The sequence below is a fragment of the Carica papaya genome, chromosome 4, assembly GCF_054855325.1.
Source record: "Carica papaya isolate Zhongbai chromosome 4, ASM5485532v1, whole genome shotgun sequence".
Classification (NCBI taxonomy): Eukaryota; Viridiplantae; Streptophyta; class Magnoliopsida; order Brassicales; family Caricaceae; genus Carica; species Carica papaya.
The window spans coordinates 189,444-215,652 of NC_142312.1; the positions used below are offsets into that span (position 1 = coordinate 189,444).

The 26,209-nt window shown below is 37.7% G+C and overlaps 3 protein-coding genes across 6 annotated transcripts; 1 reads left to right on the forward strand and 2 right to left on the reverse strand.

The window, feature by feature from the left end:
• Positions 1 to 984: 984 nt before the first annotated feature.
• On the reverse strand, positions 985 to 5,328 carry LOC110814350 (protein DETOXIFICATION 49-like). The gene is made up of 3 exons (XM_088217056.1): positions 4,678 to 5,328; positions 3,043 to 4,537; positions 985 to 2,282 (listed from the first exon to the last, which is right to left on the reverse strand). The coding sequence occupies exons 1-2, from the start codon at positions 4,792 to 4,794 to the stop codon at positions 3,134 to 3,136; spliced, it is 1,521 nt and encodes a 506-aa protein (XP_088073182.1). The 5' UTR covers positions 4,795 to 5,328; the 3' UTR covers positions 985 to 2,282; positions 3,043 to 3,133.
• A 5,255-nt stretch (positions 5,329 to 10,583) lies between these two features.
• LOC110814349 (initiation factor 4A-like protein) lies at positions 10,584 to 14,095 on the reverse strand. 3 transcript variants are annotated; one of them, XM_088217057.1, is made up of 7 exons: positions 13,834 to 14,092; positions 13,635 to 13,683; positions 13,414 to 13,551; positions 12,439 to 12,678; positions 11,776 to 11,815; positions 11,594 to 11,691; positions 10,584 to 10,911 (listed from the first exon to the last, which is right to left on the reverse strand). In XM_088217057.1, exons 1-7 carry the CDS (start codon positions 13,896 to 13,898, stop codon positions 10,894 to 10,896), a joined length of 648 nt encoding a protein of 215 aa, XP_088073183.1. In that variant the 5' UTR covers positions 13,899 to 14,092; the 3' UTR covers positions 10,584 to 10,893. The 3 variants fall into 3 exon arrangements, with proteins under 3 accessions (XP_088073183.1, XP_088073185.1, XP_088073184.1); XM_088217059.1 differs by having other exon boundaries at positions 13,635 to 13,747; XM_088217058.1 differs by lacking the exon at positions 10,584 to 10,911 and having other exon boundaries at positions 11,776 to 11,817; positions 12,440 to 12,678; positions 13,834 to 14,095.
• Positions 14,096 to 14,886: 791 nt separating this feature from the next.
• LOC110814348 (uncharacterized) lies at positions 14,887 to 25,801 on the forward strand. Of its 2 annotated transcripts, none has more exons than XM_088217061.1 (8): positions 14,887 to 15,045; positions 15,235 to 20,498; positions 20,581 to 20,837; positions 20,922 to 21,066; positions 21,632 to 21,830; positions 21,960 to 22,283; positions 22,399 to 23,093; positions 24,647 to 25,801. In XM_088217061.1, the coding sequence occupies exons 2-8, from the start codon at positions 15,399 to 15,401 to the stop codon at positions 25,304 to 25,306; spliced, it is 7,380 nt and encodes a 2,459-aa protein (XP_088073187.1). In that variant the 5' UTR covers positions 14,887 to 15,045; positions 15,235 to 15,398; the 3' UTR covers positions 25,307 to 25,801. The 2 variants fall into 2 exon arrangements, with proteins under 2 accessions (XP_088073187.1, XP_088073188.1); XM_088217062.1 differs by having other exon boundaries at positions 15,235 to 20,492.
• Positions 25,802 to 26,209: the final 408 nt, after the last annotated feature.

The following is a 26,209-nucleotide window of genomic DNA, read 5'->3' on the forward strand; positions in this document are numbered from 1 at the left end:
TTGTATCGGCTTCCTTCATCCCTTGACGGGCTTTCCACCAAGTGAACCAGACGTGGAGGCTGCGGAGCGCCTCCTTCAGCTCCTCACGGCTTATGCGCCCGTCGTGGTCGGTGTCGTATCGACGCAGCCACGTCTTGAATTCCTCCACCGTCATCTCCTGCCCTGGTTGCACCTGAATACACCGCATAATCGCCATGGATCTCTGGCTGATGATAGTTTTCCCAAAGCTATAATCTATTATAAGTCCCTGTTTGAACTGCTTAATTGATTTCTTGTCAACAAGTGATCATACTCATTCGTGGATAAGTGGAGAACAAAACGAATCTTCATATCAGCCATTCATGCATCTACATGTATAAATTAATGGCCGCCTTTACAACTTGTCAAGAGCATCTTTCAACTATATACCCACGTCTTGCTTTATATCAACTCCATATATTCCTCCAATATATACATAGATGTATGTAAATAAATATATATATATATCTACAACTTTATTCTTGTATTCGTGGTTGGCTGCTACTCGATCATTAGTGTTCTCCAATAACATGGTTGGATTATACTATAATAGCTTAAGAATACAGCTAAGTTTTTTGAAAATTAAAAGGTCATGTATTTCAATAATTAATTAGTAGTTAGACATCGATATTAATACAACACTTAGGATGTAATTTATTAACTATTACTTTATTTAATAAAAAATAAATAAATTAAATAATAAGTAATACATACATTTTATTCTTAGGTCGTTTGTGTTAATCATCAAGAATACGTTTTAAAAATTACCCCCAAAAAAAATTAATTATTCATTTTTTTTTTAACCATTATTTCAATTTATTCATATTTTTAAAACACTTAAAAACTATTATCAAACATAAAACTTCATACTTTGAAATAATATTAATAATTATAAAATTCATATATAACTTCATCTCCAGAGTAGTTGTCTTGTATTATTGGATTTTCATCAATTTTATTGGTAAGGCGTTATTAATTAAATCGTCTTGAAGGTCTCTTTTTTTTATTTATTTATTTATAATAACAAGGCTCGTCTCCTGCTTTACTAATTTTTGTTGAACTACAAGAAAACCATAAGTAATTCAGCTCCACCATATCCAGCTCTCTTGCGCATGGCTTCAGCTCCACCACAACCTTACCTGCGTCCTCTGCATGGCCAATGCAACCGTATTTCAATGCTCTACGAAGCTTTGCCTTTGTTTTGATGATTCTGCAAGTTGTTTCATCTCTCGCATCTGCTGATATTTTTCTAATGATATCTTACCCATGTATATTCTTCAAATAATATCTCTTGTGATATAAAATAATATAGTTCACGTAAGATTTACACATAACTCTTGTAAGGAATTCTGCTTTTACTTCAAATCCTAAATGAAAAATTACTCTTTTCATTTCATGTAATTACTTCTCAAAACTACACTTTGGATGAGTTTGAATTTATTTATATATTTACCTTTATTATATTCTTCACCAGATACTATCAATTTGTGTTTTGTAAAGAAGAAGACGTGTAGATCGTGATCTCAAGTTAACAATTCATACTCACGTTTAACTGACTCATCCATCAAGAATTCTTCTACGTCCTAGTTGTAGGAGAAAGAGCTTTAGCTCTCACTAATACTTTGAATTCAGACTCTATTTTAATTGCTCATTTCTTAAATTATAACTAGTTCACTCAACCAAGTTAAATAGTTACATCTCTACGATCCAGAACACTAAGCAAAGTTAATGGGGGTGTTATAAACTCATCCATGTCGATTAAACCATCTCCGTTGAAGTCTACCCCGCGAATCATTCAAGCAGCATCTCTCCCTTATCTTCTTCAGCACCTCCATCAATTCCTCTGCACATATTCTCCCATCACCAACGCGCTTTGCAGATCCTTCTTCTTCACCCCATCTCCACTAATGTTGTTCATCCATCCCCATCAATTCCTTCAAGTCAATGAAACCATCATCGTCAGTGTCAATGGCCCGAAACGATTTGGCCCTGTCTGTCATGCTTCCAACCCCGCCTTTGCCCAGAAGCTTTAGAGCTGCTTTATACTCGGCCTGTCAGCTCTTGCCATCCTTGTTAGTGTCCAATTTGTCGAACACCCATTTCATTTCTTCTGCATTAATGGACTGGTCAGGTCTTGACACGTTAGAAACTTGTCTTTGCGGCTTGGCGAAGCTGGGTTGCTGCCAGTGTTTCACCGACGACTTTCTTGAAATTTCATACTGGAAACTCAGGAAACTAATTTTGGACATATTTTCCTGCAGATTCTAAGTGGTTTTATATGGAAGAAGAGACGCTATAAGTGAGTATATTGAGTAGGAATACCCTGCAGGACTTTAGTTTATAGGCCTTAATTAATTGATTTCCATCTTTTGTAAATGAAAAAAGAAGTCAGAGAAGCAAGTCATTAGATGAGTTAGGTAATGTTCTTATTCAATAGTCACTTTCCTGGAACTATTTGACAGATATTGTAATGTCAGAAAGAAGAGACGAAAAAGCAAATATATAAAGACTATGCTTTTATCTAACAAGTTGAATAAGAAGTCTCTCTTTTTTTTTTTCTCACAGCTGATTCCCCTTCTTTCCCCTTTTTGATCTCCCTTTCGGCAAAGCGAATTAAGATGTACCCACCAAAATGATTCACCATTCTCCTCTATTTTTCTTTCTAATGGTTTTAAATTTTTATCAGTGGTGTCAGACGTGATTAAAGTCGTAAATGTTTTCAACTTAAACCAATAGTTCTTCAGACTCAAAATCTTAATAACATATGATTATGTCTTTAGGCAAATTTAATAACCATGTATTTTTTCAACTTATAATTAGAGAATCACAGCTTAACATTATTGAAACATCGCGAAGATACAGAGATACTAGAGACAAAACTCTTTCAACAATTTGAAAAGACAAAATTAGTTTTTATCTTCTTTTATATATTTATGCATTTTCACAGTTTCATCACTCAGACAAGAAAGCAAAGAAACTATATCTCTGATAAATGCAAATTGACAAATACAAAACTGTACTCACCAAGTAAAAACTCCCAAGAGAGTATACACTACTGCCATAGTTTAAGTGATGAAGCTATTGAGACCCAGTAGAAGCAAATGAAACTGAGGTATTAGACCTGATTGCTATGAAGGATTAAGGTTTGATGTTTACTCTCTTCATGAACGGCTTTAACCCCAGTAAGCTCTCTGGCTTTGATTGCGAGGTTTGGCCAGTCGGTTCTGGCCAAGATGGTGACCATCAATGCAGCGCAAACCAGCTGGGCCGCAAGCAAGCCCAACCAAAGGCCCAGCAAGCCCAAACCGACGAAAAAGCCCAGCGATAGAGCAACGGAGAAGCCGACGCCATAGAATGATCCCAAGTTAATGTTAACCCCCAAAGTTGGTCTGGCGCTGCCCCTCAACACCCCACACCCCGTCGTCTGCGGGCAGTTTCCCAGCTCGCAAAGTCCCACCACAGGCAGACACATCGCCGTCAGAGACAGAATTGCTTTATCCGTCGTGAAAATCCTTCCCCAAGTGTTTCTCATCGTCGTCATGAACAACATCGCCATAACGCCGGTGATTGTGGCGCACGATAACGCAACGAGGGAGGAAGTTTTGGCTTTGCTTGCCCTGTTGGCGCCCAACTCGTTGCCGACCCGAGTTGACACAGCTTGACTCAGAGCAGTTGGGAAGATATAAATAAGTGAAGTTGCTTGTATGAGGAGGCCCATGGTAGCCACGGCTTCTGATGCATTTGAGAGGAGGCCGGAGAGGAAGATCATGAGCTCGTACCACCACCACTCTAAGCACACAGAAAGGCAACTAGGAAGGGCGAGGACGATGACCGATCTCCATTCACTGTAGCATCCAAGACAAAATAATCCCTGCCATGACTTACCACAAACACCTGAAAAGCAAAGGTAAATCAAAATGGCAATGAGAAGATTGAAATCTGTCAGGGCGGTTGCCAAGGCAATGCCTTGAACGCCAAGGTCAAGACGATAAACTATAACGTAGTTGATTGGGGCATGAAGGGCAAGTGCAAAAGCCGCAGCGACCATGAGGGGAAGGGTTATGTTTTGAGTGGTGAGGTAGATTCTGAGGGGGTTGATGAAGGATTGAAAGAGAAGATCTGGGAGAGAGAAAGCCAGGTAAGTAGAGGCAATTGATGAGATAGCAGGATCTTGATGTAAAAGGAGAAGAAAAGGTTCGGATTTAAGCCATAAGACTGAAATGGGTATGCAGACAATGGTGAGAATGACAATAGTGCGTTGCAGAGTTTGAAGCATGAGCGGCCATTGACGGGCTCCGCAGGCTTGAGAGGAGATTGGTTCACTGCCCATGGCGAGACCAGAGATGACAGAGTAGCCTGTAATGTTGGCGAGACTGATTGCAAGAGAACCTCCTGCTAGTGCTTCCTTCCCCAATTTCCCCATGAACAGCATCGATATTGCAGATTTTCCATACACCAGTAGGCCAGTGATGATCATGGGGAGAGCTATCATGTAAAGCGCTTTCATCTCTTCAACGACCTGCAATATTAATAATATATGTATATACAGAGAAAAGAAAGAAAATAATTAACGTCCTAACATATTAACATCACACATCATACATATACAAGACTTGAAAAAAAAACACGCAAGAACAAACGATATTTGGATGGACTAACCAGTGAAAATGACTGTCGCCATGCCTGACTTCTGCAGCAGAGAGAATCTTCCTCGTTGGCGTTAATATGATCTCCTTGTGGACACAAAAGAGGAGCTTCGAGTGTCTGATCAGTCATTTTAATCAACTTAAGTTTTTCTTTGATCTCTTTTTTCTTTTCCTCTTGAACAAACAGTAGTTTTTCCTCTGGGTATGAGCAAGGGGAATATAAGATGAAACTCTTGCCCACACATAAAAATCACGATTTACGAGACCAAGAACGTTCTCTTACTTCTTCAACTGGTAGTCTGAGTACTCCAGTTATGCCTACACAGACACACACACACACACATATATATATATAACTTGAACCTTAATTTCTGCCTGTATCTACGTTAGGGTATGGTATGATGGTGATGAACAAGTGTAGAGAGATGGCATGCGGGTGCTTCGTCCTTTTCTTTGGAAGCCTAAAAGGAACGTTGATGCCTCTCTTTTTCTCTCTGTTTTCTCTTTCAAAAATTACAAAATAAAATGGTGGCAGCGGGCAGCCCCTCCATATGCCAAACATGGTAAGCTGGCAATGCATCATATGTAATACCCAAACCAGCCATGAGCAGGCCACTGTTTTCTTTCTTCCCTTTGATTATTTTTGTTGTTTATCAATTTTACCCCTCCCAGGAAAACCAGCGGTAGTAGTCATTTTTAAAATAACAAAGAAGTTAGTTATAGTGCTTTAAAGTTCTTTTTTTTTTTTTTTGCATATGAGAAAAATGAATAAGGGGATTAAATTTTCTTTGAAAACATTAAAAGGAAAACGCAAGCACATAAGTAGTGTTTGACTGTTTGAAACTATAACATTCCAATTAATGCATTAATTATATCATCTTTATTACTTTGAAGAGAGATTTTTTTTTTTCTTTTTTCTTAAAATTTAATTAAAAGTAGCTAATTATGAATCAATTTGCGGCGTCTAGTTTCAAATACTAAAATACAAACAAGACAAATTTGGAAAAGAAATGCAAAGGAGAAAGAAGAAAATGGTTGGCTAAACTCTACCTCAAGCTTAGGTTGCTCGTGCTCTACATGTAAGCTAATGTACATGGCTCCATTGGCCTTACTCGCGTGTCTTTCGCAATATTTGTATCGCTATAACTGATCAAAACATGAGGCAATTCACCATCAATTAATTTACATCATAATAAACTTAGTATTTACTTAATCTATTTCCTATAATTTTTTCAAATAATATCTCTTGCGACATAAAATCATATAATTTACATAAGATTTATACATAACTTTACGAGAAATTCTACTTTTATTTTAAGTCTTAAATGAAAAATTACTATTTTTATATCTTGTAATTATTCCTCAAAACTAGAATAGTTAGGTCATGAATTAATTTGCAGCATTCGGTTTCAAATGTTGAAATATGAACAAGACAAATTAAAGAAAAAAGAAAGGCAAAAGGAGAAAGAAGAAAAGGGTTGGCTAGACTTTAGCTCAATCTCAGGCTACTCGTGCTCTTCATGTAAGCTAATGCACACGGCTCCATTAGTCTTACTCGTGTGTCTTTTACAACACTTGCTTCGCTGTAACTAATCCAAACATGGGGCACTTCATCATCAATTAATTTACACCATAATAAACTTCATATTTACTTAATTTCTTTCCTATATTAGTCATTTATATTTTTCGAATAATATCTCTTGTGATATAAATCATATAATTCACAGAAGATTTACACACAACTCAACAAGGAATTCAATTTTTATTTTAAATTCTGAGTAAAAACTTATATTTTCTGTATCATGTAATTATTCGTCAAAACTAGAGTTGTTAAGTAATGAATCAATTTGCTGTATTTGGTTTCAAATGTAGAAATAATAAGACAAATTAGAGAAAAGAAAGGCAAAAGGAGAAAGAAGAAAAGGGTTGGCTAGACTTTACCTTAATCTCGGGCTATTCGTGCTCTACATGTAAGCTAATGCACATGGCTCCATTGGCCTTACTCGCGTGTCTTTTACAACACTTATTTCATTGTAACCGATCAAAACATGAGACAATTTACCATCATTTAATTTACACCGTAGTAAACTTCACATTTACTTAATTTCTTTCCTATATTAGCCATGCATATTTTTTGAATAATATTTTTTGTGATATAAAATCATATAATTCACATAAGGTTTACACATAACTCTACAATAAATTCTACTTTTATTTCAAATCGTGAGTGAAAAATTACTCTTTCTATATCATGTAATTATTCTTTAAAATTGGAGTTGTTAAGTCATAAATCGACTTGCGGCATCTGGTTTTAAATGTTGAAATGCAAACAAGACAAATTAGAGAAAAAAAAAAGGAAAAAGGAGAAAGAAGAAAAGGGTTGGCTAGACTCTAGCTCAATCTCGGGCTGCTCGTGCTCTGCATGTAAGCTAATGCACATGGCTCCATTGGCCTTACTCACATATCTTTACAACACTTATTTCGATGTAATTGATCAAAACATGGGGCAATTCACCATCAATTAATTTACACCATAATAAACTTCACATTTACTTAATTTCTTTCCTATATTACGTATACATATTTTTTCGAATAATGTCTCTTGTGATATAAAATCATATAATTCATAAAAGGTTTGCATGTAAATCTATAAGGAATTCTACTTTTATTTTAAATCCTAGGTAAAAGTCTACTATTTCTATATCATACAATTATTAATCAAAAGTAGAGTTATTAAATTATGAATCAATGTGCGACATCTGATTTTAAATATTGGAAAACAAATAAGACAAATTAGAGAAAAAAAAGACAAAAAGAGAAAGAAGAAAAGGGTTGGTTAAACTCTACCTCAAGCGCAGGTTGCTCATGCTTTGCATGTAAGCTAATGCACATGGTTTTTTGACCTTACTCTCGTGTCTTTTACAACTTGGTTCGTTTGAACTAATCAAAAAATGGGGCAATTCACCATCAATTAATTTACATCATAATAAATTTTGCATGTACTTAATTTATTTCTTAGATTACCTATCTATGTTTCTAAATAATATCTCTTATAATATAAAATCACATAATTCATTTTAGGTCTACGCATAACATTATGAGAAATTCTACTTTTACTTTAAATCCTAAATGAAAAATTACTCTTTTTATATAATGTAATTATCCTCAAAGTTACACTTCGAATGAGTTTAGACTCATCTATATTTATCTTTATTATCTTTTTCATTAGATACCATCAATTTTTGTATTGTAAAAAGGAAGACGTTAAATTGTGATATCGAATTAATGACTCATAGTCATGTTTAAGTGACTTAACCATCAGAATTCTTCTTTTCAGGATGCTTGTTATCAAGATATTTGTACTTTGCGTAGATTTAAAAAGTATTCCACATACATATCTATACATTAGGTATTTATACATAGCTTTTAACAAACCCAATGATAATTTATAAATTTATAGATAGCTAAAACATGACAACAAAACAATTTTGAATAGAAAAGATACTTTGATAAAATACATTGTATTTTATATATTTTACTTATACTTTAATATATGCAATATATACTCGTTTGCTAACTCGTAAAGACACAAACCATGTATATATAATATACGAACTAAGTCAATCTTCAAAGAGAAGAAAAGATCAAGTAAGTCAAATTAGTTTTATAAAACATTACTATTGTTTTGGCAATTAACACCTACTGTTTCACTTAAAAACTTTGAACCAAGGACTTAGAATTACCGAGGACTCATTCTTACCGTCAACAACAACGAGATTTAGTTAAAAGGAATCTCTTTACCTGCTCATTACTCTTTTTAAGCTACTTGATGACTTCAAACTTAGCAACTACACTTAGACTACAATGCCCCCCCTTAGAAAGTACCATAAGCGGATCTCTATATTATATATATATATATTAGACTTTACACCTTGTAAGAAGATTTACAGCAATTTGTATGTTCATTGTACAATCCTAACATTATACGATCTAATTTCAGTTTAACATATAATATGAAAGTAATTTATGTACTCCTTTATCTCATAGTTTAGTATTTGTGTTTATCCTAGTTTATGATTTTGCATTGAGATTCAACATATCGTGTATTTCATCATCCTCAAAATTCAAGTAATACTAGTCCAAAATTTTTTTGGATTAGAACTAATATTAGACATCAAATTAAAGTTTACAGTGTTCGTAGAATAATTTAATTAATACTTCATACGAAAAACAACAGTTATGTATATTAGTATCACAATTCCACTACTTCAAGTTTTAATGTTCTCATAAAAAAATATATATCATAATCGAAAGCTCACAGTGTCCAAAACTGCACAATCACGTAATATGTTTGTGTATATATGTGTCTGTGTGTGGCATATTTCTACATTTAGATGACTAAGGGACCACCAAAAAATGGAAATATGACCTTTATGTCTATTCCAGTTAGCATATATGCAAGGGGTGGTGTGTGTACCCTCGTAAGGGGTACATGGGTTCTTAATGAAGCCTCTACATATCCCTTTAACATCCCACAAAATTAAATATAAATATTGGTATGACAGTGTAAGAGAATGAGATATATATATATATATATATATGTATGGCCTCTCCTTTGGTCTCCCTTCTTCCCTTCTATTAGACATGGCATCGCTATCACGAAGTAGATAAGAAATTGATATTTGTGCTGACGCTTGTTGAAAAGCAGGCATGACTTTATTCTATGTAGAAAACAGATTCATTGCCAAAATGGGCAAAAGCATCTTCCAATAGAAATCTCTAGTTGGGATTTCAGACCCATCATTTTATATATTTCCATATCCATTACTTAAATTTTTTTTTTTTTTAATTTGCATGGCCTTTGCTCTATAAACTATCATTAATGATGGGGACCATTCAAATATGCCGGGCAGATCTTCAGAATTTTAAAATTCTAATTTAACATATTAATTAAAAATAGCTGTGGCAAGAATATTACAAGATAATGAATGGTTCCATTTTGCCAAATCCAAGAAATGAAATGAAGTCCGTCTTAATTTTATTAATTATTTTTAGCTATATATATATATATATATATATATATGCCACAACCTATGACAGAATTAAATCCGGCCAATTTGCCAATTGATCTCAATTACCATTCTTCTTTCCTCTTAAACAATGCTAATACTTTGTCCAAGGGATGGAAGCCAGTTAAAATTAATCCAGCAGTTTCAAAAACTTGATTCGACACAAAATGCTTTACAGGAATATCATGTATCTCCCACTGCCAGAACCCCGGCAGCAAGTAACAAGAAAGCTTCATCACCATGCAGAGTACATCTTCTTTTAACATTCCAAATCCTGCCAAAAGTTTGATGAATTACACATCATACTGTTGTGACTTGAGCACCATACAATCCTTTACCTTTTGGTGTACCGCAAAATGAAATAACATGTGTGTTAAAATCTGTAGAGTTCACTAATATTTTCTATTAATTGAATATATAGAAGAAATGTGTGTGATCATGCAAACATCATTAGAGCCTACATATATATTGACTTATAAGTTGAAGCAACGCTTTAGCCCAAGCCTACCTGGTCTCTGGTGCAACTAAATTCAGTTTCTCTGAGTTTTGCTGGAGAATCACTCGACATCGGGCCCACCTAAAATATAGAGCCTCGAAAAGACACCCTTTCAAAGAAAATAAATTTTCAAGTCCAATTGTAACTTATAAGCAGTCAAGTGAAGAGAGTATGAGTCATCATCAAGACTTAATCATAGTATATTTAGCAAAGGAATAACAATATCCCAACAAGACACCGTAACTCCTGACTCAATAAAATGGTTAAAAGTGGTAAAATTAATTGGTAACTCATTTTTTCCGCACAAAAACTGGGATTAATTCTGCTTATAGCAAGAAATGAGAGCTAAAAGAATATAAGAACCGAGCCAAACTTACCAACTTGAAACTACAGAAGTCCTCACAACCATATATTCTTTTTAGTCATCAGCAGGCTACAAAATACATATTCATCTACTCCTGGCCCCTTCCCAAATTTTCAATATGGTGTAATTTATATTGTAAAGCCAGAGGTATAGAAAAATGAAAATCAAGTAACTAGAAGACTTGGAAGATCAATTCAGTATAGCAGCAGGCACTTGCAGAATCATAGTTATGTGCAAGAACTGTAGAAACTCTATGGCGACTTTAGTCCATCATTTTAGCATTCAGACCACCACATTGCATCACAAGATCTCAGCTATCTGCAACATTAACACATGCAAAGATAATCTCATGAGAAAGATAGGTAGCTTTACCTCCATCAGTGTTTACCCTGACACCAACAGTAACCTCTTCAAGATTTCCGTCAATGATAATGATCATTTCACATATTCATCTCGTACTAAAACTCTTCAAGGGGTACCCTCTAGAAGCTTAAAATATATACGCGTACATGTGTGTGTGTTGTCTAGGTGGATGGATAAATAGAAAAATTTATACTGAAAATGAAGACTATAACATCCCAGCACAAAAATTCTTGAAAAAGTGGGGCAAAAAGCATACAATCAGATTAGCTGCTGTCATCTGTGCTACTCACAATCCACTTTTTTTTCCCTCCTATAACAAGAATAAAATTAGTTACCTTAAAGGTTGAATATGTCGAAGATTTCTAAGAATTGCTGTTTCACCTCTTTTCGCTCTCAAAGTGGTCATGATACCACTTTGTTTTTGGTCATTGAAACTCATGTACATTAATAGCTACCTCCTCTCTTCTCATTGATCTTGATTACTTCCAGCTCGTGATAAGTTAAATACTTAAATCCATTCTATTCTAGCGCAATACATTGAGCCTTAAGAAATGTACTTCTTAAGTGTTATGAAACCTTAGTACTTTTCAGATATATAAAAAGGGGAAGACCGAACATAAAGCAAGAAAAAGCTTACATTTATAGGCATCTCAGCTATGATGATGCTGCTAGTTTCTTCAATACTCTTGAGAGTCACCACTTCGCCCCCAACAACCATATTTATGACAATTCCATCTACAAATATCAAATGATGTCAATTCACAAGAATGAAAAACTGTACCATACTGCCCTAGTATATTAAGAAATTAAAGGAAGAACCTGACGCCAAACATGCTGCCATGCGTCTCAAGTATGTTTCCTGTAATCAAGCATTAATACAAATGTGAACAGCAAAACTGGAGATCATTAATACATTACAATAAATAATGAGCAAAAAATGTATAGGGATGCACATTAAACGAAACTCATACTATTATGCTGTATCGGGCCCAAGGCAACTTATAGCTGAGATCTAAAAACACAAGATGAGCCAGACGAAAATACCAAAAGTTCTCTAGGAGTTATAGCTTTGATGAGTGGAAATGGAAAACAAGAATATTGAACTGAAATTAAGGTTTCCCTTCCTATTGATACATTAAATCACATATTTAATCATAAATTTACGCACATAAGCACTATTGATCTCCATATCAAATGGGTAAACTGAAATAGACTGCTCTATGGTTTATCTAACACAAATTAAGCCATCTAGTCCTTAATGAGAAGTCAATCCCAATAAAAGTACTTATCAAATTAGTTAATTTAATTCAGAGACTAAATACCGCTGCAGAAGTGGTGAATTGCAATCACAAGCTTCAAATGTTGCAAGACAGTCAGGTACCAGCAATGAAAGGAAACACAGAAACAATCTCCTTTCGCAAATAAATTATGACAGGGTCACAGGGTCAGAATGATCATGCAAAGAAACGAAGGGGACTGCACCTTTTTTGTCGGTAACTCATAGTTTATGAGAATACGAGCAGAAATTGGAGATTCTCCTGAAGAAAGCAGTGGAAGACAAGCATCTGTTACAACAATCATATGAGATTTCTGCTCATCTTTGTCAATTTCCTTTTTATCCCCTGCCTGAACAGTGTCCTTCTGATTTTGGCTCCAGCTTATAGTTGCTTGTCGAAACTTTTCTAAAACTAGTGTTCTTTCTGCTTCAGCCAGATCACTATACTGTCATGGAGATTCATCGTAAATCAGCAAATATTTGCGAAGGTAGAGAAAAAAAAAACATGAAAGTCAACATTGGTAAAAGAAGCATGTTAGTTCCCAGCATCTTTCACAATTACAAGGCATCTGAAACAACAAGTACAATGTGATGAGGCAAAACAGAATGCCGAAACAGAGAATAAAATGGTGAGGAAATGGGTAATCATTATGGTTGCATAAACCAAATGGTGAAACCAGCAAACCAAATTACACATACACACAAACTCATCAAACGAAAACTTTGCAAAAGCAGGAATGAATTCAGCCTTGACAAACCAAAGATTTGGGAAAACAAGAAGTCAAAGTGCTGGCTTCTTTTCATATGTGAATAGAGCATAAAATCAAATTTCCTGACAGGAGACCTTTAGTAGTAATGTAAACCAAGAAAGTAATTTCTATGTCGGTCCTCTCTGCATTGTCAAAAAAGGACTAAAACAATGCCTCTAAAGATTCTCATTCCATGGCATATCAACGAACAATTGTAAGCTTTAGTCAGAAATCAAAAACTGAAAAGAGTCCGTCAATCACTTGCATTGTTTTCCTTAATCCTAACAACACAAAAGCTTTAATAGTGTTACCGCACAAAGACGTTGTAACGCTAAAAATAGTGTCTCCACACTCATTTGAATTTCGAGTAGTTAATATATCTAGCATAGCAATGTGCTTTGTCAGGGCAGATTAAAAAAATAAATAAAATACCAGGGCGGCTAACGAAATGTAAGTCAGGTTAGAGAGAGCAGAACAGACGGCGTCGAGCTCGTCGCGAGAACTGCAGCATACAACCATTGGCAGCCATTGGTGCCTCCCCGCCACTCCCAATAGGTCCACCAGTGTCTCCTGAACCAAAATTTGATGGTCGATTTTTCTTAATTTTTGCATCAATATCTCAAAATAACTGATACGAGAGAGAGATAGAGTACCATTTTAAACTGGAGTCTGTCGACTGCAACATAGAAGTGGAGCGGTTGACTACAATGGAGCACGGATTTGTGTTATTATCGAAGCTCAATTGTTAAACAAATCGAAAAGAGTGCTGCCATTAGAGAGGGGGAACAAGTAACGGAAACGATAATTATGACATAAAAAAAAAAAAAGAGAACTAAAAATGAAAAGAAGCACCTGAAGTGTGGAGATGATTGGGAGGGAGAGCAAGGAGGTTCAATTGAGTTTGGATCCGTCGCCATGGCCGCACGGGCCGGGGCACACTAAATGGAAAGACGCCCAGCAGGACGGCTACCACTCTCTCTCTCTCTCTCTCAGACTGCCGTGCAATTGTGGAAGATGTAGAAGATGCCCCTGATGAGACACGGTCGAGCCCTGGATCCTAGAGGGAAATCCACTCCAGATACGCCATATTAGGCCCAGTGTCAGGTTGGAATGACTGCGTTCAACATAGAGGCATAATTATTACCAAAAAAAAAAAAAAAGAAAAAAAAAAAGAGGCGTAACTTTTTAAAACTATAATCTCGAATATATAAATATTTTTAAAAATAAAATATATTTTTGTTTTAGAATATATAAATATATTAAACTTATATTAACTTTAAAAATAAAATAAAATTCTATGTCTAGTAAACTTGTAATAAAATTTTAAAATAAATAAAATAATATTATCTAAAAGTATTATTGATTTTTTTAAATTATAAACACTTTACTCACAATATCAGTTATTACTGTTATATTTTATTATTTGTATATAATTATTTAAAGTATTATTTCTCTGTATTTTTATATCATACAGAAATTAATAAATTAGATAATGACATCATTATGGATCATAATTATCATTAAAAAGATAAAATTAAAGAAAATGCTTTAGAAGGCTGAAATAATAGTTTTTCAAGTTATATTATGATAAAAGTAACTTGCAAGTAGTAAATAAAACAGTTTTATTACAAAATTAATTATTGAGATATAAAAAATTAATTACCATAATACGTGTAAGGTTATGCATAAACTAAAAAAATATATATACAATTTAGAAAAAAGAAATATATATAACTAAACTCATTCTTTAAGATAATTGTCGTTCATTCAATATGTTAATAAGATCAAATTACATTTTAAAAACGAAAATTAAGTAATAATGAAACAAAAAAATTTAAAGGGTAAAAAACGAACAACAAGAATGTATTTTTTTTTTTTTAATTTAAATAAAATAAAATAAAACACGAGGAAGACGAAAAATTCGTCCTTATTTTCCTCCCGTGCCTGTCTCTCGTTTCTCTCCGGTTGGAGTCAGGGTAGTAGGGCTTCCTTTCTAACGCTTATCTTATACTGGTTCTCCCGCGGCGCACGTTAGCTACCGCCGTCCCTGTCCTTATCCCGGAGGTAAGTTTCTTTTTTTTATTACGCACTCTCAAATCCTTTTCCAGTTTGATCTTTTTTCCTCCTGTGGCTAATTGCACCATTACGAAACCCTAATACGGCCAACAATAATAATATTTCTTTCTAATTTTAGTTTGTCAGTTACGGTAACTGGACTCTGGAATTGATTATTAAGCTTTCTGTCTTGATCAGGGAGATTCTTGGTTTCGATTCCATTTCGTCATCACTCCTGTGTGAGAGATCTGTAAGAAGAGGAAAGGTAACCGGTTAATAAACATAAGTTAGGGTTAAGGTTTTGATGCGTTGGCGGCGATCCGAATCCGCTAACGGGTTGATAGTCTGGGTCAGAGCTTGAGATGGCCAATCCCGGAGTCGGGACCAAGTTTCTCTCTGTGAATCTCAACAAATCATATGGCCAATCATCCCATCACCATCACAATCACACATCTTATTCGAGTTCATACGGCTCTACTCGGGCCCGATCCTCCAGCCATGGAGGTGGCGGTGGAGGAGGTATGGTGGTCCTTTCGCGGCCGCGAAGCTCGCAGAAGGCTGGGCCCAAGCTTTCCGTTCCGCCCCCCTTGAACCTCCCCTCCCTCCGGAAGGAGCACGAGCGGTTTGATTCATTGGGATCGGGGGGCATTCATGCAGGCGGAGGTGTTTCGGGCAATGGGTCGAGGCCCGCATCCTCTAGCTTGGGCTGGACTAAGCCTGCTGCGGTTTCTTTGCAAGAAAAAGAAGGTTTTGGTGGTGATCATGTGAATGACGGTGTTGATCAGACTTTGCAAGGTGTTGATGGGGCGAGTAAGGGGAGTAGTGGTGTGTATATGCCGCCTTCAGCTCGGTTGGGTGTGGGGGGGCCTTCTGCTACTGCTTCTGATCGACCATTTCCTACTGTGGAAAAGGTTGCTGTCTTGAGGGGTGAGGATTTTCCTTCCCTGCAGGCTTCTCTGCCTGTATCGACTGGGCCTGCACAAAAACAGAAGGAAGGTTTGAATCAGAAACAGAAGCAAGTGGCAAGTGAAGAGTCATTTAATGAGCAGAGGGATGGTCATCGTCTGAACTCACTTGTTGACATGCGACCACAATTGCAATCTGGACGATATAGTATTAGAAGTGGCTTTGGTGAGAATGCTGGTGAAAGTCATGGTTCTGATGGTTCTCGTGGATCGGCCCAAGCTAGGAAGCAGGAGGAGTATTTTCCTGGGCCATTCCCCCTGGTTCGTTTGAATCCCAGGTCTGATTGGGCTGATGATGAGCGTGACACTGGTCACGGCTTGACGGACAAGGGAAGAGACCATGGATATTCAAAGAATGAAGCTTTTTGGGATGGAGATTTTGATATGCCTAGAGCTAGTATTTTGCCACACAAACCAGCTCATAATCTTCCTGAAAAGCGGTCCCAGCGTGACAATGAAACTGGAAAAATTTCTTCCAGTGAAGTCAGTAAAGCAGACCTTCACACTAGAGATATAAGAACACCAAGTGAAGGACGGGAGGGGAACTCATGGAGAGCTTCTTCTCCCATTCCAAGAGATAGATTCAGTGCTCAAGAGGTTGGCAATGACAGAAATGGCATAGGTGCAAGGTCTCCTAGCACACACAGGGAACCAATCAGGCAAACTAGATACACTCCATCACCTTTTCGGGACAATATTCATGATGATTTCGGAAAAAGGGACATGGTTTATGGGCATGAAGGGAGACAGCCTTGGACTAACACGGCCGATTCATTTAGCAGCCGAGGAGCCGACCGAAATGCAAGAGATCGATATAGTGGCGAACAAAACAACAGGTACAGAGTTGATGCTTCCCAGAACAGCTCTATGCCCAAATCATCATTTTCATTTGGTGGTAAGGGGCTTTCAGTTAATGATCCCATACTCAGTCTTGGTAGGGAGAAACGCTCTTTATCTAAGAGTGAGAAGCCTTATTTTGTGGATCACTTTATGAAGGACTTGGGGTTTAGTGGTTTTGATGGACGAGATCCATTTTCTGGGAGTCTTGTTGGAGTGGTTAAGAAGAAGAAAGATGTGCTTAAGCAGTCTGATTTCCACGATCCTGTTAGAGAATCATTTGAGGCTGAGCTTGAAAGAGTACAGAAGATGCAGGAAGAGGAGCGACAGCGGATAATTGAAGAGCAGGAAAAAGCTCTGGAGCTAGCTCGCAGAGAAGAAGAGGAGAAACTGCGGTTGGCACGGGAACAAGAAGAGCGACAAAGGAGGCTAGAAGAAGAAGCCAGAGAAGCTGCATGGAGAGCTGAGCAAGAACGATTGGAAGCCATAAGGAAGGCAGAACAACAGAGAATAGCTAGAGAAGAAGAGAAATGCAGAATTCTTATAGAGGAAGAGAGGAGGAAGCAGGCTGCTAAGCAAAAGCTTTTAGAACTGGAAGAAAGGATTGCTAAGAGGCAGGCTGAAGCGGCAAAGGGTGGCAGTAACTCTTCTGCTTCTGTGGATGAGAAAATTTCAGGGTTGGTGAATGAAAGAGACACTTCAAAAGTGGCAGATGTGGGTGAATGGGAAGATGGTGAAAGGATGGTGGAGAGAATTACCACTTCAGCATCGTCTGATTCCTCTACCCTGAATAGATCCTTTGATATAAGTTCTAGGCACCAGTTTCCAAGAGATGGTTCTTCCGCTTTCCTGGATAGAGGAAAGTCTGTTAGTTCATGGAGACGGGATGCATTTGAGAATGCAAACAACTCAAACTTCATTGGGCAAGATCCAGAGAATGGTCACCATAATCTTCAGCGAGATGCATCTGTTGGGAGCAGAATATTTAGTAGGAAAGAGTTCTACGGAACAACTGGATTTGCATCTTCTAGGTCTTACTATAAAGCAGGGTTTCCTGAGCATATAGATGAATTTTCTCATCTTAGAGGTCAGAGATGGAACATTTCTGGTGACGGCGATCAATATATCAGGAATTTTGAGATTGAATCTGAATATCATGAGAATCTGGCTGAACAGTATGGTGATATGGGATGGGGACAGGGCCAAGGTCGTCCTCGAGTTAATCCATATTCTCCATATGCTGAAAGACTGTACCAGAACTCTGAGGGAGATGGGTATTATTCTTTTGGGAGACCAAGGTATTCAGTAAGGCAGCCTCGTGTACCTCCCCCACCGTCCCTGGCTTCCATGCAGAAAGCCTCCTACAGGGGTGAGACTGAGCGTCCTGGTCCGTCAGCCTTCCTAGACGCTGAGATGCAGTATGACCATTCAGCAGGGAGTGAATCTATCGTACAGACAGGTCATGATAGTGGTCGTCAGGATAATGTTGGTCAGCCTGGAATAGTAGATGTGCAGGAGAATAATAAGATTCAGGAGCAGAAACTTGATAGGAATCCTGCTGCAAGGTGTGACTCACAATCTTCACTATCTGTTTCAAGCCCACCTAATTCTCCAATTCATCTTTCTCATGATGATTTGGATGAGTCTGGAGATTCTCCTGTGTTATCTGCTGCTGGGGAACGAAAAGATGATACATTAGCAGGGCAGGGTAGTGAGCCTGATGTTTTACCCACAGAAGTTGGCAATGAGAATATTATAGGTGCTTCAGGTTCTATTTCTTCCGGTGATGACGAGGAATGGTCTCTCGATGACAATGAACAGTTGCAGGAGCAAGAAGAATATGATGAGGATGAAGAAGCGTATCAGGAAGAAGATGAAGTGCATGATGGTGATGATGAGAATATTGATCTAACCCAGGAGTTTGAAGAAATGCATCTCAATGAGAAAGGATCACCCCACTTGATTGATAACCTGGTCTTGGGCTTCAATGAAGGTGTTCAGGTTGGGATGCCAAAAGATGAGTTTGAGAGAAGTTCAAGAAATGAAGAAACTGGGTTTGTGGTTCCCCATCTTTCTGCTGGCAGCGGAGAAGGACAGGGATCTTTTGAGGGTATAAGCAGTGATGGTCAAAACCTTCAATCCATCGACATCCCTTCCCAAGTGAGCGCTGAGAGTTCTTCAAGGATCTTCCAGGAAACTGAGAATTCTATCGAGGATTTGGTTATTCAACCTAATAATGCTCCGCAATTGTCAACAACCTCTGAGCTGGCAAATAATGTGGATGCTTCTAATAGCTCTGCTCTATCTACTCAACATATGATTCCATCTTCTGCTGTTCAAAGTCAAACTGAGGTGCCCGTTAAGCTTCAGTTCGGGTTATTCTCTGGCCCTTCTTTGATACCATCTCCTATTCCAGCCATACAAATTGGTTCTATACAGATGCCTCTTCATCTACATCCTCAGGTTGGCCAGTCACTGACCCACATGCACAGATCACAGCCTCCCATCTTCCAGTTAGGTCAGTTGACGTATACATCTTCTATTTCCCAAGGAGTATTGCCATTGCCTCCGCAATCTATGTCTTTTGTCCCGCCAAATATTCCATCCAGTTTTTCTTTGAACCAGAACCATGGAGTATCTCTGCCTATTCAGCCTGCTCAAGAAACTTTGACTAATAATCTGGTAAGAAATGATGCTCTTCCAATTTCGGATAATCAAGCCAGCATCATACCAAGGTCTTTGGATCATTCCCATGAGAATATATCAAAAGAGATAAATCCATTGCCTGCCAGAGAAAAGGCAGAGACAGTTACAATGCAACAGAGTCAAGCTGAAATTTCTAATAGTAATGACAAAAATATACAATTTGACTCCAGTTTCCAGGGAGAGAGTCAGGTGCACCAGAATTTGGCTGGGAGGAACTTCAAATCGTTGTCTACTAGAGAATCAGAAAGCTCCCTTCAAAGTATTGCAGTGTCATCTCAGTCGGTTTCAAAAGGAAAAGATACCAACAGGCCAAAGTCTCAGGGCCAAGTATATGGTGGTAGAGGCAAGAGATATGTTTTTACGGCAAAGAGTTCTAGCTCAAGATCGTCAAATGTTCAATCTGATAATTCTCATTCTGAATCTAATGGTTACCAGAGGAGACATCGGCGACAGCGAACAGAATTTAGAGTTCGGGACACCCAAGAGAAGAGGCAACAGCTTTCGTCCAACCAACTTGTTGTGGATGATAAATTAAATTCAAGTGGAAGGGGAACAGAATCATCCATGAGAAACATGGCTAGGAAGGTTGTCTTACCAAATAAGTCATTGAAATCAATAGCTGAATCAGACGGATCAGGTTCTGGTCCAGTTAGCTTACAGGAAATGGATTCTGGAAGCAAGCTTGAAAAGGGAACTGGCAGAGAATCATTGGTAAAGAGTCAGAACATTTCTAACTCGGGTGAGGTTAACCTTAAGAGGAATCTTCATTCTGAAGAGGATGTCGATGCTCCGTTACAAAGTGGGGTAGTGCGTATTTTTGAGCAACCTGGTATAGAGGCTCCCAGTGATGAGGATGACTTCATTGAGGTAAGGTCAAAAAGGCAAATGTTAAATGATCGCCGTGAACAGAGGGAAAAAGAAATCAAGGCTAAGTCTCGGGTCACTAAGGTTCTGGTGCCTTTCAAACTTTAATCTCTTGCTGTGCTTTCTATTGCATTTTAGAATACGTCATTAACACTTTTTATATTTTTACCAGATTCCACGAAAGCCCCGCTCAAGGTCACAAAGTGCTGCTGTCTCAGCGAGTTCAAATAAAATTTCCACATCTTTGGGTGGAGAAGCAGCAAACAGCAACATACAGACTGATTTTGTTACTGCTGAAAGGCAGAATGTAGCAAACAAAGAAGCATCCACAGGATTTACTACCCCTATAGTATCACAACCATTGGCACCAATTGGCACTCCTGCTGTGAAGGCTGATGTCAAGGCAGATATGAGATCCCAGTCAGTCAAGTATGTTCTGTTGCTTGATGAAGTTTCACATTTCCAAAATATCTGCATATCAATATGTAAATGCTATCATTTTTTTTTCTACAGGTCCATTCAATTGAGCTCCCTCCCAGCTGTGTCAGGTGGTGGGAAGAATCTTGCTTCAAGTTTCATATTTGAGACTAAGAACAAAGTACTTGATAATGTTCAGACTTCTTTGGGGTCTTGGAGTAATCAACGGATTAATCAACAGGTGAGTCAAATTGTTTACCATACACCAACTTTTAATGTTGGAGTATCTGCTACTTCTATGCAACTACTTTTCCTCTCCTTGTATGGCATGAATCTGATCTGTCTTACCAAGGCATTTCTCATGTGAGTCTGGTTTCTACTCATGTTGCTGCCTTACGTGCACTTACATGTGGGGCTTCTGTCAAGCTTAGTAGGTTATTGATATGATTTAAAGGTTTTAGTGTGGATTGTTGGCCTTTGTTCTCCTTTCTATTTTTCTTAATAGTTTTGGTTTAGGCATAGTATTCCCAGCATCTATATGTTAGCAAATGCATACATATACTTTGCTGGGTAGACTGATATCGCCTCAGCTTGCATTCAATTATTTATATGAGGTCAGGTGGGCTTTGCAAATCCTTGTTGCTTAGATGTGCTTATGTTGCGCATTGATGAGTTTGTGGAGTATGCAGAGCTGCTAAATCTTGTGCCTATGGCTATTAGTTCATTTATGTTAGTTTCTTCATGTCTTCTTATGTTCTGTCAGTAAATTTGTATGAATCCGAAAGACTGTTGGTTATATTTGGTAGGTTATGGCACTTACACAAACCCAACTTGATGAGGCTATGAAACCTGTACAATTTGATTCTCGTGCTACTGTTGGAGATCACCCTACCTCAGTTAATGAAGCTAGCATGCCATCATCATCTATCTTGCCAAAGGACAAGTCATTTTCATCTGCTACAAGCCCAGTAAACTCGTTGCTTGCTGGAGAGAAAATTCAATTTGGTGGGCATATATATTCTTTCCATTTAATTTAAGAGATTCTTAGAGTCTCAGAAGGTCTAGGTATTAGAGGGATTTGCTTGTCTTTATTAATGTGCAACTAAATCTATTGCCATTTTTTGTGTATTTCAGGCGCTGTGACATCTCCAACCATTCTTCCTCATTGCAGTCGTGCTGTTTCACATGGTATAGGTCCTCCAGGTCCTTGTCGGCCAGACCTTCAAATTTCCCGTACTCACTCTGCTGCTGAAAATGACTGCTCTCTTTTCTTTGAGAAAGAGAAATGCTCCAGTGAGCCTTATGTTCCAATGGAAGATTGTGAAGCAGAAGCAGAAGCAGCTGCTTCAGCTGTAGCTGTTGCAGCTATAACAAGTGATGATATTGCTGGGAATGGAATGGGTGTTTTATCCACCTCAGTTGCAGATACCAAAAGTTTCGGAGGTGCAGATTTAGATGGTATGGCACCTGGTGAAACAAACTTTTTGTTGCCATACTAGTGAGTTTTACATCTTTTTATATTGATATTTATGTGGTGCATACCATGTTCAGATGATTTTATCCACTTTTGCAGGTGTAGCTGGTGACCAAGCTAATCAGTCAAGGGCTGAAGAGCCTCTTAGTGTAGCCCTTCCAGCAGACCTTTCTGTTGAGACACCCCCAATTTCCTTATGGCAACCTTTGCCAAGTCCCCAGAATTCTCCTAGCCAGATGATTTCTCATTTTCCTGGAGGCCCACCTTCCCATTTCCCCTTTTACGAGATGAATCCCATGTTGGGGGGCCCAATCTTTGCATTCGGGCCTCATGATGAGTCGTCGTCTACCCAATCACAACCCCAGAAGAGTAGTGCAGCAGTTTCAGGTCCACTTGGTGCCTGGCAACAGTGTCATTCTGGTGTAGATTCATTTTATGGCCCTCCAGCAGGATTCACTGGTCCTTTCATCAGTCCGCCTGGAAGTATTCCCGGGGTTCAAGGACCTCCACACATGGTTGTCTATAACCATTTTGCACCAGTTGGACAGTTTGGACAAGTTGGCTTGAGCTTCATGGGTACAGCTTATATTCCATCTGGAAAGCAGCCTGATTGGAAGCACAACCCTGTGTCTTCTGCCATGGGTGGTGGTGAAGGAGACAATCACAGTTTGAATATCACTTCGAACCAGCGAAACCCTACCAACATGCCTACTCCAGTACAACATCTTGCTCCTGGGTCTCCTCTCCTGCCAATAGCATCACCTCTGGCCGTGTTTGATATGTCCCCATTCCAGGTAAATATTTGAGTGTTGAACTCGAAATGTCAAGCTTACTTGATTACCAAATTGTGGTCATTGTGTTCTCTTTTTGTTTACCAGTGGGGGCTTATTAACTAATATCTTCATTGTGGGTTTTGGGACTTCTTTAAACACCTTACCAGGAAATTTTGCACGCCACAAGCATACCGGTATATTTGCATGAACCATGCTAGAAACTAGTATTACAAATGTGAAACTAAATGTTGTATGCCAGTGACATGTTTATAGGAGACCACCCTTTGTTTTTATCTTTTGTTGTGGGGGCAGTGGAGAAAAGTTTGAAAGAAAGCACCCTATGGCTCAGATCTCATGTTTATCTATAGCTAATTGAAAAGTTTACAAAGCAAAGAATTCATTGGAAGGAGAACATGTAATATGTTTACTGTCTTTTCCTCTCCCTTTCTTCTTCCTTCCTCTGATAAAATGGTGTCAGGTGAAGCACTTTCTTGTGCCTTGTGAGGTTGGCTAGTTGGGATGTAAGTAGAGAATGAGGATTTTATGAGTTCAGATTTAAATAATCCTTTCTGAGACATTGATGCCTTGTCAGGTAGAACATCAAAGTTAAGAATCTTGTCAAAATTTAATAGTTAGTGAGGCTGTCCATTCTTTTTTTGCTTTAAAGTTCATATAGCTCTCAGTCAAAGGATTTCGAGCTCGTACTTTTTTTAAATTCAAAAAATATGTAGATTATCTATTTTTTTTTTGGGGGGGGGCTATTAAACTTTTAAAAAATTATTAAGTGTTTGATAAGTCATGAGTTTTAAGTTAAATTCTTAGTTAAATGACTAAAAAGGACAGTTACTTGCTTTTTTAATTCAAATTATCTTTGTAATTTTTTACACCAAAGAAAGCTTAAAATAATTATAATCTTTATTAGCTTAAGAATTCCAACTTTTTCACATATTTGTTGAGATACTTAATCAAATTTACTTAAGGTATTTAATTAAATTTTATATTTATTAGATATTTAATTGAATTTGCCATAAAAAACTATATTATATTTTGTTAATTGTCATTTTTAATTTGGCTGCAGCCCCCAATTTTTTTTTTTTTTTTTAATAATTTTCTGGGAAGAGGAAGCTAGGAGAAGTTTTTGTTGGATTATGCTCGGAACTTAGTATTTTCAGAAGCGCTGTATTAGTTAGAAGAATTTGGTCAAAGGTTCTTAAAGTTACTTGCTAAAAAGCTCCCCCAAAAGAAAAAGAGCTCCTAGGACCACCTTCTTTTCCTGGGGCTAAAAGCTCGAGCTTTTAGCACCTTGACACACATCTTATGGCTTCTTTTGTAGCCAGAAACGGCTTTAAGCACCTTTAACCACACAAAAAAAAAGCCAATTTAAAAACCCTTTATGTAGCATTTAATTTCGAGAAGGTTCTCTCCTCCCATTCATAAACTCCTTTATTCTATATTAAGTTAGAGAAAAAGTGTAAGAAAGCTTACTCTAATAAATGATGAACTTTTATACACCTGAGTCACTTAAATTTAGTTCTACAACATCACTGATACTTGAAGTTGAAATTCTGGTGTAGTCCTCTCCTGATATGTCAGTCCAAGCACGTTGGTCGCATATTCCTGCCTCATCCCTTCAGTCTGTTCCTCTATCAATGCCATTGCAGCAGCCCACGGAAGGTGTACTTTCATCTCAGTTCAACCATGTGCCACCTGTTGATCAATCATTAACTGCCAGCAGATTTCCTGAGACCAGAACATCCACACCTTCTGAAAGCAGCAGGAATTTTCCACTGGTGACTGATGCCACTGTCACCCAGTTGCCTGATGAACTAGGGTTGGTAGACCCTTCAAGCTCCACAAATTCTGGGCTGCCAGGACAAGGTGTTGTTCCTAAGAACTCTTCCTTAAGCGCACTCGTCAATGCTAGCAAGACTGATGTCGCTGCTCACAACGGCAGTGGTAACAGTACTGGCCAACACACAGGTTCCACTTTTAAATCTCAGGCTCAGCAGAAGAATATATCTATACACCAATATAGCAATTCAACAGGGTATAATCATCAGAGAGCTGGTGGGGCATCACAGAAGAGTAGTTCCGGGGGAGAATGGCCTTATCGGAGAACAGGATTCCAAGGCAGGAATCCGTCCATGGGTGGGGAGAAGAGTTTTCCAGCTATGAAGATGAAGCAGATTTATGTGGCTAAACAGACTTCAACTGCTACATCGACTCCGTCGTGATTGTAAGAAAATTTCTTTCTTGGACTACATGTGAAGAAAGGATCAAAGAGTAGTTCATCAGAATGAATCTGCTTCCTATTTTTGAGAGAGCATCCGTCGAAATAACAGTGAGTGGTGAGTCTCATAGTTTTGGATATTTACCATTATTATTCGTTAAAAGTAGGTTAAGGTGATTTTCGTAGTGGAACTTGCGAAGCTGGTTGATTGTAGTGGTTTTGGGTCTTTCAGTTGGAGTTTTTCACAAGGAATGGGGCTTACTGTGATTAGCTGGGCTGGTAGATACTGCTTTTTTGTTCTTTTTCAGAGTGTTCGGTAATGATCGGTTGTCCTCCGTTTAATCATTTTGTTTTGGTATGTTCTCAGCTGCAAACCAAATAGCTGATCCCTGGGATTATTGTAGTAAGGTTCATTACTCATCCCATCAAATATTTTTTCCTCCATTTGGTAATTATATATGGGCTTTGGGGAGTGTTATTGATTCCCATTGTCATTTCATTTCCCTTTTCCAAATATTTTCTTTATAGTCTGTAAGAAGCAATTCCACTGTTTTCTCGTCTCACCTATTTGGCGAGTAAAAAGTTTGAATGACCTACGAATTAAATCTTTATTTTTGAACTGTAGATTAGGTTAACTGTGGAAGAAAATGGTAACAAGGGTCTAACCTGAGGCCATGAATGTTGATGGAATCTGCATATAATTGCAGCTTGCAAGCCTTGCAGGGTCTGGTTGGTTGTATTTGAAGCTTACACGAGTCACCGAGGTTATTAGTTGTTAAATATTGTATAGGCGGATATAATTTATTTGTATTTTTTATTAAACATATCTGTTATAAATTGTCAGACAAAATATTTTTTAAAGACATAATATAATTTTTAAGGATCTATAAACTCGGGAAAAAAAATA